This window comes from Mus caroli, chromosome 3 (assembly GCF_900094665.2).
Source record: "Mus caroli chromosome 3, CAROLI_EIJ_v1.1, whole genome shotgun sequence".
NCBI classification, from domain to species: domain Eukaryota; kingdom Metazoa; phylum Chordata; class Mammalia; order Rodentia; family Muridae; genus Mus; species Mus caroli.
This window is the reverse complement of record NC_034572.1, coordinates 31,025,039-31,042,912: the sequence shown is the minus strand read 5'-3', so window position 1 is coordinate 31,042,912 and position 17,874 is coordinate 31,025,039. Positions and strand designations below refer to the sequence as shown.

General features: G+C 41.9%; 1 protein-coding gene across 2 annotated transcripts in view; it reads left to right on the top strand.

Moving 5' to 3' along the window:
- The window catches only part of Qrfpr (pyroglutamylated RFamide peptide receptor), a 41,541-nt gene extending 31,314 nt beyond the window's left edge, over positions 1-10,227 (top strand). Inside the window, exons 2-7 of one of the 2 annotated variants that reach the window (XM_029475334.1) lie at positions 1,211-1,369; positions 2,551-2,612; positions 3,507-3,563; positions 6,950-7,185; positions 8,606-8,703; positions 9,359-10,184. In XM_029475334.1, coding sequence (XP_029331194.1) covers positions 1,211-1,369; positions 2,551-2,612; positions 3,507-3,563; positions 6,950-7,185; positions 8,606-8,703; positions 9,359-9,765 — 1,019 coding nt within the window. In that variant the 3' untranslated portion in view covers positions 9,766-10,184. Of the gene's footprint in view, positions 1-1,210; positions 1,370-2,550; positions 2,613-3,506; positions 3,564-6,949; positions 7,186-8,605; positions 8,704-9,358 lie in introns of both variants that reach the window. The other variant, XM_021158460.1, reaches the window with a different exon arrangement.
- The last annotated feature ends 7,647 nt before the right edge of the window (positions 10,228-17,874 follow it).

Genomic DNA, 17,874 nt, shown 5'->3' with positions numbered 1-17,874 from the left:
GTGTAAGCCGAATAAACCCTTTCCTCCCCAACTTGCTTCTTGGTCATGATGTTTGTGCAGGAATAGAAACCCTGACTAAGACAAGAAGGGAAGCCATAATCTCAATACTGTATGAAAAAATATATTTTCAATTATAAAAAACTATAAAAAAGACAGCCTTGTATAGAACTCAAAGTCGTTATAATGGCCAATGGTTTAATATATATATCAAGTTGGATAGATAACTAAGAAGAATAAAAAATGAAAAAAGAAGCCTGTGTATTGGACTGGTGAGAGGGCTCAGTGGGTTACAGTACTTGCTGCACAAGTATGAGGCCTTGGTTTGAATCCCCAGAACCCATAAGCCAGGATTCAGTGACAATAGCCTGATGCTCTTATGGGAAAATGGGAGATACGGAAAGAAGAATCCCAGGAGCCTGTGTGCCAGGCAGAATAACATAAACAGTGGTGAGCAATGCAGAGACCCTACCTCAAGGTGGACTTTAGGAGCCAGCACCCAAGGCTGTCCTCTGACCTCTGCATGGACTCCATGACCCATGTGCATCCACACATGTGGAAACACGCATGCTTGTACATCTCTCTCTCTCTCTCTCTCTCTCTCTCTCTCTCTCTCACACACACACACACACACACACACACACAGAGAGAAAGAGAGAGAGAGAGACTTGCACAGAGGAGGGAAAGATTAATAACCTGAATTTTGATGAGAATTACTCCTTTGTTATGACTTCACACAAAGCCAAATGAAAAGAAAGATCAAAAGTTATTTTGTAGATTATTTTCCAGTTGACCATTTCATTCCAACTTTGTTCTTCTGCAAACATTAGTCTCACGGCCTTTTCTGTTAATGGCTTTTGAGTCATGGTTTTGCTACGTGTCCCACACTGGACTCAGATTCTCTAGACAGTCCTGCCCCAGTCTCCTATACACTAGATCTAGGGATGTGTGCCACTTTACACATACACCGTCTTACCCTACCTGGTACCGATTTGTATCTCCCATTATCTTATGTTCAATGCCATGGCCCCTGAGAACATAAAACTAGTTGAAGAGACTAGAGTTCGTTCACTAGTTTGCATCTATGGCGCGGTTATCATCATGAAGCGTCTGAGCAGCAGCTCGCGGTTAATGATTTGTAACTCTTACAAAGATTCAGGTAAGACTTTTACAATGTAGCTTTTGTATGATGTGGTTTGCTCCCTCGCCGCAGGTGCCTTCATCTGCAAGATGGTGCCCTTCGTCCAGTCCACTGCTGTTGTGACGGAAATCCTCACCATGACTTGCATTGCTGTTGAGAGGCACCAAGGACTCGTCCATCCTTTTAAAATGAAGTGGCAGTACACCACCCGAAGGGCTTTCACAATCTTGGGTATGCGAGTCACTATTTGTCACTCGACAAAAATATCTGATACTGACAATTTGGAAGTGCAAGGATTTGTGTTTACATATGACTTCAGAGATTCCAGTCTGTGGTTACTTGGCTCTGTTACTTCCGGGCCTTTGGGCAAGAAAGCAGAACACTGTGACATGACCATTGGTAGAGCAGTAGCTTGCCTCATTGCAGGTCACACGCATGTACATAGACAGAAGCTATCTGGAACAAGTCCTATGCCAGTAACCTACTTCTCCCAATCAGGCTCCATTTCCTAGTAGTCCATTCATCTACGAATTCATCAGTGGACAAAGCCCATGGACTATTGTTCAAGACTGTGAAGGCATTTAATACTCCAATTGTAACAGTAGGTGAGGCTCTCAGTGTGCCCTCCTGCAGTATTAATGGCATTCTTCAGTATAGGGCAACATCATATTTGTAAGCTGAAGTATGGTTTGGCCTTTATGTGTAAGCATTCCTGTATAACTTGAGGAGATTGGTCCTCTCTGTATCTACCCTATATCACCTCTCCTTTGGTTCTACCTTAACACTTAAATATATTATTGTGGGTAATGTATTCCACAGTTTACGTCAACATTTAGCTAATGAGTGGTACCTACCTATGGCATTTCCACACTAACATTCATCTGACCCTAAGATGAGAAGGCTCTGAGTATACAAGAGCAAGAAAATCCTGATACAGAGCAGGAACTCTGCTTTGAGGGAAGCAGAGAGCAAGAGTGCTGTGCTGAGGTGGGCTCCCAATTATTCGCATAGAGCTTGCATGTGCCTGAGAGCACACTCCACTCTCTTTAGGCAATTCTAGATGCTTAGCTTGCCATCACTGTCCCTGACTCAGTAAGACATGATGAATACAACATATCTCAAAATAAAATGGTATTTTTTTTTTAGTAATTATCATTGAGTCCTCAAAAATCTTAAGATGCTTCACAATGGTCTGAATTTCTAAAAATCCAATGTATAGTGTACAGCTGATAGGATCATCAAAGGTATCAAATTTAACTAATATGCCATGTGAAATAACATAAACAGCATTTCTGTTACAAAATTTTAGCTGTATTGTATCATAGGGAACACTGAAGATGGAGAACCACTTCAGTGGTAGGTGAAGCATGTCTCCACTGTACTGCATTCTGATGATTATTGCATTTTTACAGGTGTGGTCTGGTTGGCAGCCATCATCGTAGGATCACCCATGTGGCACGTACAACGCCTCGAGGTATTCGGGGTGGTGTGGCTTTTTATACTACTGAGATACTTCTCCGTATCCCTCATCTGTAATGATCCCCCGTCTCAAGAGCACTTCAACAAGTCTATGTGACCTCACTTCCTTCACTGGAAATCTTTCAAATGAGATAAAATAGCTTTTCCCATTTCATCTAATTCTTCTAGATATTATTTTTGCTAAGACCTTGGTGCTTAACATTTTGAAAATTAATCCAAGTTTACTTTATCTATTTTCCTATAAGTTGAACATGCTGCTTCACAACTGCTCTAATGTTTTGATATAATTAAGAATCCACTGACTACTCTGTATTTTTTCTTTTATTAAAAATAGATTTTTTTCATAGAATATATAATGATTACAGTTTTTTCTCCCTCTTCTCCTCCCGGATCCACCCCTTTCTGCCTCATTAGAAATAAACAGGCATCTAAGGAATAATAATAATAAAATATAAGAAGGTAGACAAAACCCAACAATTCAAAGAAGGGCAAAACAGAAAGAAAAGGCACAGGAAACAGATGCAGATGCAAAACCCCACTTGTTCACACATTCGGAAATCTCATAAAAACACAAAAGCAGAAGGCATAATAGATAAGCAAAACCTGTATGATATAAATATACATAATACATACATACATACATACACACACACACACACACACACACACACACCCTGATAGGATGTTATGAGACATGAAACCTCTAAATATGCTATTGAATTGAATTTCTGTCTGCCAACTCCTGCTGGCCACTCTATCCTTGAGAGTTCTTTGTTTCCCCCATTGCGACTCCCTTATGGGAAAAAACCTAATTTTTCACTTACAAGTGGTTATTAATTGAGAGTAGCTTCTGGGTTAGGGGTGGGCCTGTATCCACTTCTCCTTTCAGGTCCAGAACACCAAACTGGTCCAGCCCTGCGCAAGCCCTGAACAAGCCTCGGTCTCTGTGAGTTCATATGTGTATCTGTCCTGCTGTAGTTTAGAAGGTCTCCTTTCCTTGGTCTTCCACCCCCTCTGGCTCTTCTACTCTTTCTGTTCCCCAACCCATAGGGTTCTCTGAGTTGTGAGGGAGCGATTTGATGGAGACACGCTGTTTAGGACTGAGTGCTCTGAGGTCTTTTCCTCTCTGCACAATGTCTGGCTGTGGGCCTCGGTATTTGTTCTCATCTGTTGCAGGGGAAGCTTCTATGATGATCGCTCAGCAATGCACTGAGCTCTGAGCACAGCAGAATGTCATTAAGAGTCATTTTATTGCTCTGTTCCTTTTATAGAACAGTAGCATTTGTCCCCCCCTCCCAGGTTCCCAAGCTATCTACTCTCAGGTTCTTGGTCACCTAAATAGTGTTGAGTATGGAGTCTGTCTCATAGAGTGGCCTTATGTCAACACAGATATTAGCTGGTTACTCACACAGGCTTCGTGCCATCATTGCCCTAGTGTATCTTGCAGGCAGGACATCACTGTGGATCAAAAAGCTTATAGCTGGGTTGGAGTTTCTGTTTCTCCTTTGGTAGCGCATAGAGTAGCTTCTGGTACCAAGAGCTCTAGTCAGTAGGGGTGAAGGCTCTAGGCAGGCACAGCTCGACTTCTCAGAGCTCAGTGGGTTGTGTATATGTTATTTTCGGCAATACAGCCTTGCCATCAATATGTGGAGAGAAACACAGAGACTTTGTAACATCCTGAGTTATTTGGAGGCTCCCCTGGGCCCCTTTGGCTAACAATGTGTTTAGATATAGCCCATTCCAAGAACTGGAAGCTTCATGTGGTGATGAGGGATGTCCAGTTACTGCTGGCTCCCCTGTCATTTGGTGATTTCAGTTGGGTCACCTTCATATATGTATATAACTTAAGAAAGCAGCTACTGTATTGTTCCATACACCCCCTTGAGTAGCCATTAATTTTACCTGTCTCTGCCCATATTCCTTACCACTCCCTGCACTACCCATTTGATTCTCCTGCACATCCTTAACTATTCTACTTTCCCTTCCTTCTCTATATCTTCTTTTAATGTTAATTCATGCAACAAATTGTAATAGATGAGTTGATTCTCTTTCATAAGGCCTTACTTGCCAGCCTTGTCTTCATTGGTAAATGGAGGCTTGAGCAGGAAACACATTCAGAGAGCATCTTATCCAATCTCTCTCCTTTCTCCACCTTTGTCTGATAGGTTCAGCCATGTGTGAGGATTCACAGTAAAGGAAGATCAGTGTTGGTTTGACCCATCTTCTGTAGTCCAACACATTTTTAAGACAACAATCTTAAAAAGCAACAGGGCATTTCTCCCATAGCCCATAACCAAATTTATAAAATGATATATTCTTTTCTACTTTTTAATCCTCTAAATATTAATTAATTTTATTTCCTTTTCATAGTCATAGGTAATAAAGTTAATAGGACATAAAATGACTTATCAAAAATATTTCTAATTAAAAACAAAGTATACCAAAAGCCTTATTATACTAATTCCTCTGGATTTCTTTGCCACAGAAAACAAATAGATATGGCAATTAAAAGAAACATTACTCCAGGGAATACTTTTTAAATATACCTTAAATTCATGGCTCATTGGTAGCAAATGTCTATTGTGCATTCTAATTGATGAAACCACGCCCACTGTCTGGTCAGTCAATCACGTTTGCTTCTTGTCCTGTATCAGCGTGCATCCCATAGTCACCTCATTGCTAAGCACTATTAATGTGTGCTCAAGCACACAGGGACCTGAGTCTCTCGCTCGGGTGATGGGACTTGAGGCTCGGCCACTGGCATTTCTCAATGTGCTCTCTCTGGTTCCTCGGTTCTCTCGGGTGTGGCTTAATTCTCAGTTCTCAGGGGGATGGAGAAGAAAAGTGATTAAATGAACACTGTCATACTTATGTCCCCTCCCAGAACGTGTCATAGTATCATTTCCCCTATACTCGGCCTTTACACTATGCACAAATACATCCAACACTGGGAAAAGCAGAAAGCTTCCCCATGAGTTGTTGCCACATCAATCAAGGGGACTTCACTAGTATCAGTGACAAATTGTCTCTTTCCTTGATGCCCACAGTAAGACTTGTACGGAGAAGAAATGTGACTCATACCTAAGGAGAAACATAGTAGTGATATAGAAGAGGCACCATAGACCCAGAAGACACCCTTCTCAACCCTAAACAGTAAAATTATAGAGAAATGTTTGTTTAGAAATGCAGAATATGTTGCTAGGGATGTACCACATGTGAGAGGTTAGGGAGAGAACCTCTGAATTAGAGTACACCTAGAGATTTGCTCGTCCCCAGAGCTATGTGAACCCATTGGAGACTAGCATGGGGCTTTGTTACTCTGGGTCCCCCTATGGTCATTGTAGGGCCTTCTTGTATGGAGCCTTCTTGTATGGCTGTGGTTTTACTGCTCTTCACGGGAAGTGCAGATCTTGAAATAGCTTTTCGGTGGGTTATGTCACTACCAGTTAGTTTTGCTAGTAGCACCTAGACCAGAACCTGGAGTTTCTTGCCTTTTCAATTGCCACTGAAGGTTGTGATGGAATTTTCACATAAGCACATAAACATAAGCAAAGCTATGTTCAAACCCTGAGTAGTCACCTGAAAAGCTCCAGCCTACATGGAGGACAGCACTCCTGGTCAAATCTCACGTTTCCATTCCTGTTGCCGAGTGATGGGACCTTTGGATATGCTTTCAGGGTGCAGTGAGACCTAGAAATGAGTCACACCACTTACTGTTGTTGCTAATAATGTTTGAGCTTAAAACGGAGTCTGTCAGGAATAGTTCTAATAAATGAGCTAACAAAGGTCATGTGGATTATTTCAGGTTGGCCATAGTTTGGATCTCATTTCCCATTTGCCTTAGAATTTAAAGGCTACCAGTTGCCTTTTTAATGCCTCTATTAGCATCTCATACTTAAAGGAAGTCTGGGTCCTCTCCAAGTCTGTCTTTTTCAACAAGTGAGAAAGCAAAATATATTAGTTTAATTAGTATTAAAGCAGACAGCAGAGAGTGTATGGCATTATCAACAGTCAGCGCGATGAGTGAGCTCTTTCAGCCCATTGCCAAGATGTAAGAAGCAGAACTAAAGGTTGAGAAAGGTCAGAAATGAAAGAAGTGTGCACAGGCTTATTTCAAAATCTTATTTCAAATCTAAAAGCTGAAAGTTCTCAAAAAACCTAAGCAGGTGAGTGGAAAGCTGCACTTTACTGCAACATAGCAACAAAACAGTGATTCACGTTTGAAATAGTCGGTGACAGATGTGGAGCCTTCCAGAGGGTGGTCTGCAATGACACTTGCTGCTTCTGGTGTTGACTGCTGGCTCTTGTAACCCACTTGTCCTTGCCATAAAGATTAAGTATGACTTCCTCTATGAGAAAGAACATGTCTGCTGCTTGGAAGAGTGGGCCAGCCCCGTGCACCAGAGAATCTACACCACCTTCATCCTCGTTATCCTCTTCCTCCTGCCGCTTGTGGTGATGCTTGTCCTCTACAGCAAGATTGGCTATGAACTGTGGATCAAGAAGAGAGTTGGAGACAGCTCAGCACTTCAGACTATCCACGGGAAAGAAATGTCCAAAATAGCCAGGTCTGTTTGCTCACCTCTGTGTAAAATGGCTTAGTCCGTCGTCCTAGAAGGGACAGAGTTGCAAGGATGCCAGAACTCTTGGGTAATTTAGTCAAAGTAGCCTCAGTTGAGAGTATTTAAACCCTTGAAGCTGTTTGCAATTTAACGTGTGGCAGAAAGTTAGGTCTAAATTGTTAGTCCTTAAATCAGAAGTGAAGTTGGGGTTATGAAGAGAGGTAAGATACTGGTTACATTTCCATCTCTATACAAATATAATCTGCAGGAAGAATGGTGGACCAGTGTCACAACTCTGTGGTCTAATGGGGTCTCTTCTCCCTGTCACTTTGCTGACCATGTGACACAGATCCACATCTTTGCTCCCCCCCCCACACACACACACACCCGTTTCTTCATATATACAAAGTTACATAATGGTTCTTGTAACCAAGTTATTCTTACTATAGCATCCCTACTTCCTGCTACTCAGGGCTGGTGCTAATAATATACATGAGATGGAATGTATAATAAAATCTTTCTAAACCAGAGCATATTATGTATATTAAATGATTACTGTTGAAAATTTATTTTAACAAAGCAGCTATCTTTCTGACTTTATTCATTAGTATACACTTAAAAAAACACTATATAGAAGATGGATTTTATAGTCTTTATTAAACATTCAAGTAGAAGCAAGTTAAGGCCTCCAGTTCAGCCTTCCAGGGATTTGATGGGGTTTAGTTGAATCACGACTGTGCAGCGCCCTCTAGTGAGCCATTTGTATACAGATGGGCCCCTTTATGAGAGTCCCAAGACTTCATCACCATGGGTATTTTTATTAAATTAATTATCCCTTTCGGGGGGGAGGGTGGTGGTCGGGGAGGAAAGGAAGCTATTGACTTGAAAAGAGAGGTGCCAGATATGAACTTGTAAAATATAAAGCATATAGTTCTAGTATAAGTCCACCTTATAAGAAGAATAAAGAAATAAGTTTGAATTCCTGGTAAACTAGATTTTTAATTCCACCCTTGAAGTTTACTGTATTTCATAAATACTGATCTTTTGCTGTCACAGACATGAATGATTTTCAATATACAGAGAATTAAAGTCACTCAATTTAGACTCCTAAATTCAAACCCAAATACATCCATCTGCCTGCAAATCATGAAACCTTCTCTGTGCCTCCATCTCTGCATTGGCCCATTGATTTGCTTGAATATTAATGATATAATCCACATCAGTAACCTAGTGAAACCAGGCCCACAATGTGCACAGGTCACAAGCATGCTTATTGCATGAAGACTGTGAAGATAGGGGTGAAACAAACTGGAAAAGGCGATGCTACTATGTTGGAGTGGGCTAAGCTCAGCTTTTATTCCAGTCTTGCTGTTTAACACATTTCCATGGGAAAGTGAACCAACACAATGCCCTCTTGCGGGTCTAGGAAGAAGAAGCGGGCTGTCGTTATGATGGTGACAGTGGTGGCTCTCTTCGCTGTGTGCTGGGCACCTTTCCATGTTGTTCACATGATGGTTGAGTACAGTGAGTACCTGGCCTTCTCATTTGACGACTCTCCGACTCTCCAGGCCATTTCCTGCTCGAGCAGACAGGCACGACTGTTAACCCCTGCTGTTAATCAAATACCAGGCCTTGAGTCTGGTTCTTTCCTGCTAAAGCAGCGCCAACCTTCTGTGGGATGGGTGATTGTGTGTGATAAGAACACTTGGGTACATAAGCGTAATTTAGATGCCATACACAATAAAGAAAAGCTCTCACAATCTTACATTATTCCTAAGGGGGGGCATGCAATGTGGTATCTTTTTACAACCTCGACTCCCACCTTATTAATTAATAATACCTAGGATTTCAGTTGGTGCCTCAGGATGGTAAGCTAGGAGTTCACATGGATTTCCATATGATTGTGTTTTCTGCAATGTGGGTGAATATTTGAAAGGCCACTCCTGCTGCTTTTAGTTTACATGACACTTGAATTATTTAGTTGAAAAGCTGTGAGTCCAGTAACACACACTGGACGCCACACTGTGTAGGTAAGAAAGGTCACCACAAAGGTTGTTTGTTTCTGGATAATCAGATTCCTGCCCCAAATTGTCTTCAGACATTTATATGTCACATGCTAAGTGGTTTTTAATTTTCTTGATACAGTCAATCAGCATTCTAAAATATCATTCTATTTCAGGTAACTTTGAAAAAGAGTATGATGATGTCACAATCAAGATGGTTTTTGCTGTCGCACAAACAATTGGCTTTTTCAACTCCATCTGTAATCCCTTTGTGTATGCATTTATGAATGAAAACTTCAAAAAGAATTTTTTGTCTGCGGTTTGTTATTGCATAGTAAAAGAAACCTTCTCCCCAGCACGGAAGCCTGGAAATTCTGGGATTTCAATGATGCAGAAGAGAGCAAAGTTATCACGATCACAGCGTCCAGTGGAGGAAACCAAAGGAGACTCATTCAGCGATGCCAACGTTGATGTCAAATTGTGTGAGCAGCCGGGGGAGAAAAGGCAGCTCAAGCGACAGCTTGCCTTCTTTAGTTCTGAACTTTCTGAAAACTCTACTTTCGGCAGTGGACATGAACTGTAATGATATCCTCATAGCTAATATCATTTGTATGGAAAGTTATTTTGAGCAAAGGTCAGGACTATTTTTTTAAATGACAAGAAGAGAAACACGACATGTTTTCCATTGAAATGAACATAATACATAACACTGTAACTTTGAAAAATTATTATAACAGCTTTGTAGATGGTTAAAGTAGATTTTTGAAAGACTTCGTACATAATAAAGCAGTGGTTTTGGCAGCAGTTTTATCCATGTAGTCAATGTAATGTGACTTTTGTGTATTGCTAAACTGGATGAAAACTATTAAAATTGTGTCATCATCCTTGAATATTAAACATCTGAACATCATAATGTAATTTGTAGTGTGCTGTAAAAGTTTGTAAAACAGTCTTTGGAACTGACATCTGTACCATAATTAAAAAAATCAAAGAGGATGAAGAATCAGGCAAGTGACAACTAATAAAAGTAAAGAGATAAATGTCACATTGAAGCTGTATACTGTCTCTGTGACGACAAGTGACATCTTTTTTGGTCTCTGTTGTTCTGCATGAATGGAGGTTCTATCTTGTTTACATCACAGAGTCGTGGTGAAACAAAGTGTGATGGGACAGGAAGGCACTTGTCACTCTAAAGGGATGAACTCTGAGTCCTGGCCCTGCCCCTCCTGTCTCCGGCCCCCTTTTCCTGTCCTGCTTTCCTTGCTAAGATTTATTCCGGTGCTGTCTTACTCTCCTCTCTTCACTGTTTTATAACGTATTTCCCATCCAAAAAAAAAAAAAAAAAAAGGTTGGGTACCTTCATTTATTGCTAAGACAGACAGAAGGATGGATGGATGGATGGATGGATGGATGGATGGATGGATGGATGGATGGATGGTAGAGAGATAACCGGTCATGGATGGAGATATCTGATGCTTATCTCTTCTTGGCACTTTATTTCCTCTAGTGAGATGAAAGACTTTAAGAAAGGCTCTCTCCATAGTAGACTAAAGTAGAAGTTCTGAAGCAATTCAAGCCTGTGAAATATCGTTGTGTCCAAGGCAGGCCTCCAAATGGTGGGTCAGGAAGAACAGAGCTCCCCACTAGCTCAGCCCCTCACTGGTGTGGTCCACATGTCAGGAGTCAGGATGCCACTATGGCTATGGCCTTCCCAATAGTGACGCAGCCCCAAGCCCAGACACAGCCTCGATGCCTAACTTTGTCTCTCTAGCACTCATTGCCTATCTGAAGAACTCAGAATATTTTATAATTTAAGCATTAAGATTTGGAAACCAAAGAGCACAAACTGCTTGGGTTCCCTCAGTTCCACGCATTTCATGTCATGTGCGTCAATGACGTGCTATTGAAAAGGAGAAAGGTAAAATAGGGTGTAGAATAAGAAAGAGCAATCGCATCACCCAGAAAAATTAGCAAAGTGAAGAAAGGGATACTCGTGTTTTATGGATTGCTTTTGTAACTTGTCACCTTTCTTGTCTAGTTACATGTAACAAAACAGTGGTCACTACACTGCTAAATCCTTAAGAATGGACCTAATGTGCGGATTTGGGTTATCCTTATTTAACTGCTGAAAACTCATATGACTTCAATATGACAATGAGAAGTTGTGTGCATATTTATGCATGTATCCATAAATAATAAATTCAAAGGAGAAAGTCACCCCTGATGGCTTCCAGCAGAAGAATGACTGAATGCTACATCAACAAGCTCTATATTTTCAAGGAGCATTGATGGATATGTGTGGTGGGTGAAGTAATTTTAGTAATAGGAAACTACAAATTCAAGAACCTCCGGGAGGTTGGGGGGGGGGGTGTTGCTCACATGTCTGTACCATGTGCATGTCTGGGGGCCCATGGAGGTCAGAAGAGGGCATCAGATCCCCTGAGACTGGATTACAGATGGTAATGAGCTGCCACCTAGGGGCAGGGGAAAAGTACATGGGTGCTGCCCTCTGGAAGTGCAGGCAGTGCTCCTGGCCACTGGGTCATTCTTCCTGATGTTTAATTTGATCTTTACTACCGTCACACCTATAAAATCCCTTTATTTGACATTCCATTAAGAGTTATTTTTGCACTAATTTAACAACTTTCAGTTTTATCGCCCAAAGTTTACAATGCAGCCATTCAACTTCATTTCCTGAAAGAATAGCAGATTCTTCAGGAAAGAAAATGGTAAGAAGTTGTTGCTGTGAGTAAAAATGGAGGTGCACGTGTTGCTGCCCTTCATGGGTAGTGTGAGCATGATGCTGCCCTTCATAGATAACATTTGAAGGTTTTTATGGGCTATGCTTTAAAAAGGACAGTGGGTGCTATCATTTATTCAGCAATCATTATTTTTCTTAAATTTTATATTTTAGATTATAATAGAGTTACAACATTCCTCCTCTTTCCTGCCTCCACACCCTCCCACATACCTCTTCCAACTCCTCTTCAGATTCATGGTCTCTTTTTATTACTAATTGTTATTGTATGCATATATGTATATGTACCTACACACACACACACATATGTTCTTAAATATAGCCTGCTCAGTCTGGATAATGCTACCTGTATGTATGTTTTCAGGGCTGACCGTTTGGCAATGGGCAGCCAGTTAGTGTGCTCTTTATCAGGGAAGACCACCTCTCCCACTCCTGTCTTTCCTCAGTTGCCTGTAGTTCTTCGTGTAGAGTTGAGACATCATGGGCTTTCCCATCCACTTTGGTGTGTCCATTGTTATCGTTCAGCTCCTGTTTGGGTAACCATGTTGGTGAGACTTTATGGATGGAGCTTCTAGGAGACACAATCTCATAGCAAACCTCTCTGACTTCTGGCCCTAATTATCCTTCTACCCCTCTTCTTCAGTGTTCCCCTAGCCTAAGGTATGGGAGTTCAGCCAGTACTTCTGAAATTCCTGCAGTGTGTCGGAGGTAGACACCTTCTCTCCCTTAGTAAATCAAGAACATTTCCTTCTCTAACCCAGATAATGCCAACTGATTGATTTTAGGTTGACTGACCAATGAAACAACAGAGAAAACTCAATGATAAAAAATAATCAGGTCAACCCATAAGTTTAAAAATGGAATGTTATTCTACCAACTAAGATCTCAGACATGTTTTCCTCTTACTTGGCAAAATTCTTAGATTGCAAACATGAATCAAGATTTATTTTATAGAAGGAAAGGTTAGAAATAGATGAGGCAAGGTGATATTAAATTAGAAAACTGTACACACACACACACACACACACACACACACACACACAAAATGACCTCACAATTGATTCAATCAAAAAATGTTTAAAGACTCCAAGGCAAAGGGGCAGCAGAAAAGCCACTGGCTTGTTTCTTCTCTGCAGGGAGCAACCTCATCAAGTGTGTGCTTGTTCTTAAAGCTCCAATGACAGGGTTGGTTCACAAGTAATTGTGTAATGACTCCTGAGTCAAAATGGTAGGTTGTATAAACCTGTATTTATCCTACTAGGCTGCTAATAAAAGAATAACAAATGCACAACACCACAACAATAATGAGTAACTGAGAAAGCACAGGAAACTTCTTAGTAAGCAAAACTGACATTTAATGACAAATGTGTATGTGTGAGGACAGCACAGGAAGTCATCAGGTATGCCCAGACAGAGAAGACAACTGCACTAAAGAACAGTTTACTTCAGCAGCATCTTGGAGAAACTGAGACTCTCTTAGATGGTATCTCACTATCTACAGAACAGTTAGCCATTGCAGGGTACTCACTGGATGTGATGAACACAATTTGTATCCAGAAGATATTAATTCTCACTCCTTACCATCCTACCCTGTGCATATGCACACTTTCCCCTCTAAAGAAATTGGAATGGAAGGAGTTACAGAGACAAAGTTTGGAGCTGAGACGAAAGGATGGACCATCTAGAGACTGCCATATCCAGGGATCCATCCCATAATCAGCCTCCAAACGCTGACACCATTGCATACACCAGCAAGATTTTGCTGAAAGGACCCTGATATAGCTGTCTCTTGTGAGGCCATGCTGGGGCCTAGAAAACACAGAAGTGGATGCTCNCAGTCAGCTATTGGATGGATCACAGGGCCCCCAATGGAGGAGCTAGAGAAAGTACCCAAGGAGCTAAAGGGATCTGCAACCCTATAGGTGGAACAACAATATGAACTAACCAGTACCCCCCTGGAGCTCGTGTCTCTAGCTGCATATGTATCAGAAGATGGCCTAGTCAGCCATCAGTGGAAAGAGAGGCCCATTGGTCGTGCAAACTTTTATATGCCTCAGTACAGGGGAACGCCAGGGCCAAGAAGTGGGAGTGGGTGGGTAGGGGAGTGGGAGTGGGAGGGTATGGGGGACTTTTGGAAATGTAAATGAAGAAAATACCTAATTAAAATAAAATAAAATTAAAAAAAGAAAGAAATTGGAGGAGAGGTTAGAGAGATGGCTCAGCAGTAAGGATCACTAACTGCTCCTGGAGAAGAGCAGAGTTCACCTCGCAGCACCTGTGTTGGGCACCTTACAATCATGTGTAACTCCAGCTCCAGGATATATGACACCCCCTTCTGGTCTCTTCAGGCACACACCCACACACAGACATACATGGACACATACAATTAAAACTATTAAGGTGGCTAGAGAGGTGCCTCAGTGATTGAGAGCACTTGCTGCTCTTGCTGAGAGCCTGGGTTCAGTTCTCAGCACCCACAACCTGGAAGCTCACAACCATTTGCAACTCCAGTTCCAGGGCATTCAATAGCCAACACTTTATTGGCTCTCCACAGACATCCGGTCACACACATGGTGCACATACATGTATGCAGGCAGACATATGCATAAAATAAAATCAATAGATTTTTGAAATACATAAATACTCAACAACAACAACAAACCCTTGAGTACATGGAGTTTGCCATAGTGGTCAGTGGAGTAAGATCACTGGAATTATAGGCAGTTTTAAAATGCTTGACATGGATGGTGGAAACTGAGCATGGATTTTCTGCAAGAGCAGTGTGCACTCTTTCTAGCTATCTTTCTAGCCTTCATCTTATGAGAGAGAGAGAGAGAGAGAGAGATCAGCCACACTTTTGAAGCAAACTTGTCCTGTTAGGTTTAAGACAAAACTTGAGAATCTACCTATGTGGCCTATACAGCATTCCAAGGATCTGGTCCATGTCAAAGGATAGTTTGTAGAGAAGGAAGAAGATGATTATTACAAGTGAGAAGAATGAACCTGAGAGAGAGAATACATTTCCAGGACTTAGAATTGAATTTTGTAGACCCTCTCTTAACAAGATTGGAAATGAATAAAAGGATGGGCAGAGATAGAAGGAGAGATCTGCATTTCAAAACTATAGAGATGTGTACTACAGGGTAGAGAGATGGCTCAGCAGTTCAGAGCACTTTCCCACTCTTGTAGGTGATCCAGGTTAGGCTCTTAGCACTCACAGCTGACAACTGCCAAGAACTCCAATTCCAGAGGTCTGGATTTGCATGTAGTAGACACAAATTCTCAAAGGTCTTGTAGACATCATGAGAGTAGTATCATGCTTGCACATTAATAACATCTGGTAGGGGAACCAGATATACTTTTGGTAAAAAGTAATGACTTTTATACTAGCTTGATTCTTTATGAACTTTATGGAACAAACAAAGCTCCCTAATGAGCAGAGATGACTCATGCCCGGGCGCTAGCGGCTGTGCCAGTGCTGGGGTGAGAGTTGCCAAGGCTGCAGAGTGTGTCTGATAAGATCAACAAGCACACAGGCAAGAAAGTCAGCCAGATGAGTGATCCTTCCTTGGTTTCCAGATACAGAGGCATGGTGACTGGGCCTCCAGACCTGAGAAGCAAGGACCCTCCCAGAGTCTTCAGCAACATTTAGGCCAACCATGACCGATGGGGCCAGATAGGGAGGAACAGACATGGGCTGAGGTGCCACTCAACACACCACACCAAGCCTTATTCTCAACTCAACAGAAATCCCCATTGTTTCCCGGAGAATTCTGCAGAGAAGCATTCATGGCATCTTAGCTCTGTTTGAATAGTCTGCGAGACAACCTGTATTCTAGAGAGCACGAAGTGAGTTTGCTCCACTTGGGAAATGACAGAGGTGAGGTAAGCATCTGGAAAGTTCCGTGCAGTGAGGTCTCTTCTGAGAGGAGAATCTTCCACTTCTGACCTACTCACTCACTCTTCGACAAGCCACACTCCTCTACTGTGAAGTTTGTTACTGAAATATGGGGTGCTCTCTGACATTTTTGAGATTATAGGACATCTACCCTGGTTGCCAAGCAGCAATCCTGGCTGGGAATGGTCCAGGCACACAGACCAGAGAATTAACCTGTCTGATGGCAATTCATTGTGTCTGTGAGATAAATATTTTATTGAGCTGACATAATTGCTTTGTTCTCTTCCTGTATTTGCTTGACCACATATCCTGACATCTGTCCACATCACTGCACAGACATCTATGCCAGCTTTTCACTCACAGACCAATACTTTATTATGAGACTGTATGATCAACAGCTCAGCACCTCATTATCTTCAATGTCTCTTTAAGGGGAACATTACCATGGGCATTCCTGACCTTTGCCTTTTTCTCTTGACCTGTTCATTTCTTTATGAAAAGTACCTTGAGGATGAATTTCTTGATCAGTCAGAGCACCCTAAGGGGATTCTGGGTATCTGTCTGTGACAGACCTCTACTGACCTGCCTCGTGTCCAAGGAATTGTGTATGGCCTAAGCAGAAACAGACATCAGGCCCTGGCCCTGCTCTCAGCAGCTCGCAACCTTATCTGTGAGTTGTTTTGTTTTTCTACAAAGACCTTCTATCTTGTAGGTCATAATATGAGTTATACTTGTGAGATATGAGTAGAGGGATTAAGGGGGAAGATCTTGGTGAAGACAGGAGAAAGGTATTTGGGGAAGCAGCAAAGAGAACTAGAGCCTTGTAATCTAGTATCTAATTGTACCACTATCCTGGTGCTCATTCAAGCCCTGGGAATCCTCAGGCCCAAAAGAAGTGGAAAAGAAGGAGGCCTTGGCTTCCTAGGAGCCATTGAGTCAGAGAATGTGCTGAGAGCAGCGTGAGTTGGGTGGGGGGCAAGTGCCTTCCACAGCAACCACCAGCCCAGCACTTCCAAAGAGACTACTATACTTCACTATACTATACTATAGTTCTTAACTTATGGATCACAACCTCCTTGGCAAACTTCTATCTCCAAAGGTATTTACATTATAATTCATAACTATAGCAAAATTACAGTAATGAAGTAGCAGTGAAAATAATTTTATGGGGGGCTGGAGAGATGGCTCAGTGGTTAAGAGCACTGACTGTTCTTCTGAAGGTCCTGAGTTCAAATCCTAGCAACCACATGGTGGCTCACAACCATCCATAATGAGATCTGATGCCCTCTTCTGGAGTGTCTGAAGACAGCTACAGTGTACTTAGATATAATAATAAATAAATCTTTTTTAAAAATAATTTTACGGTTGAAGTTTGCTACAACATGAGGAACAGTGTTAAAGGGTCACAGCATTAGGAAGGCTAAGAACCACTGCTTTAGGCTATTATAAGAGGTACTTACTACCCACCCAGTCTCCCAGAGAGTAGCCCAGCTTCGGCTTACAGTCTTTCCAGCGACTGGTAAGGATCTGATAGCTAGCAAAAGGATGGCGATGGAAGAGTAGAGCATGGTCTGAGGCAGGGGCTGAGTGAGGAACTCCAAAACATTTTGCTTCGTTTCTTAGTCAGGTATGGGCTCAGTCCTGAAATTATTGAACCCTGTCTTAGCCAAGCATAGTATGTCTCCTTAAAGGAATATGGAATAGAGTTGACCCTTGGCTGGGAGTAGTAGATATCTTGAGAAATGTAGCTATGCAGTAATCAGGGACTCTCCTTATCCTTTGTTCTGACCTTTCTTGGTATCACCCTGGGCCTGAGAAGAGAGAGAGAGAGAGAGAGAGAGAGAGAGAGAGAGAGAGAGAGAGAGAGAGAGCTGCGTGCTCTTAAAGGGCTCTCTTGGGTTCTGAATAGAGGTGAGTCACCATGTAGTTAATCACTTTTCCTGTAGCTTGATCAAACATCTAAGAGGGCTTTATTTAGCTCCCAATTGAGAAGAATTCAGTCCACCAAAGAGGGGATGGCTTAGTGATGGACCAGC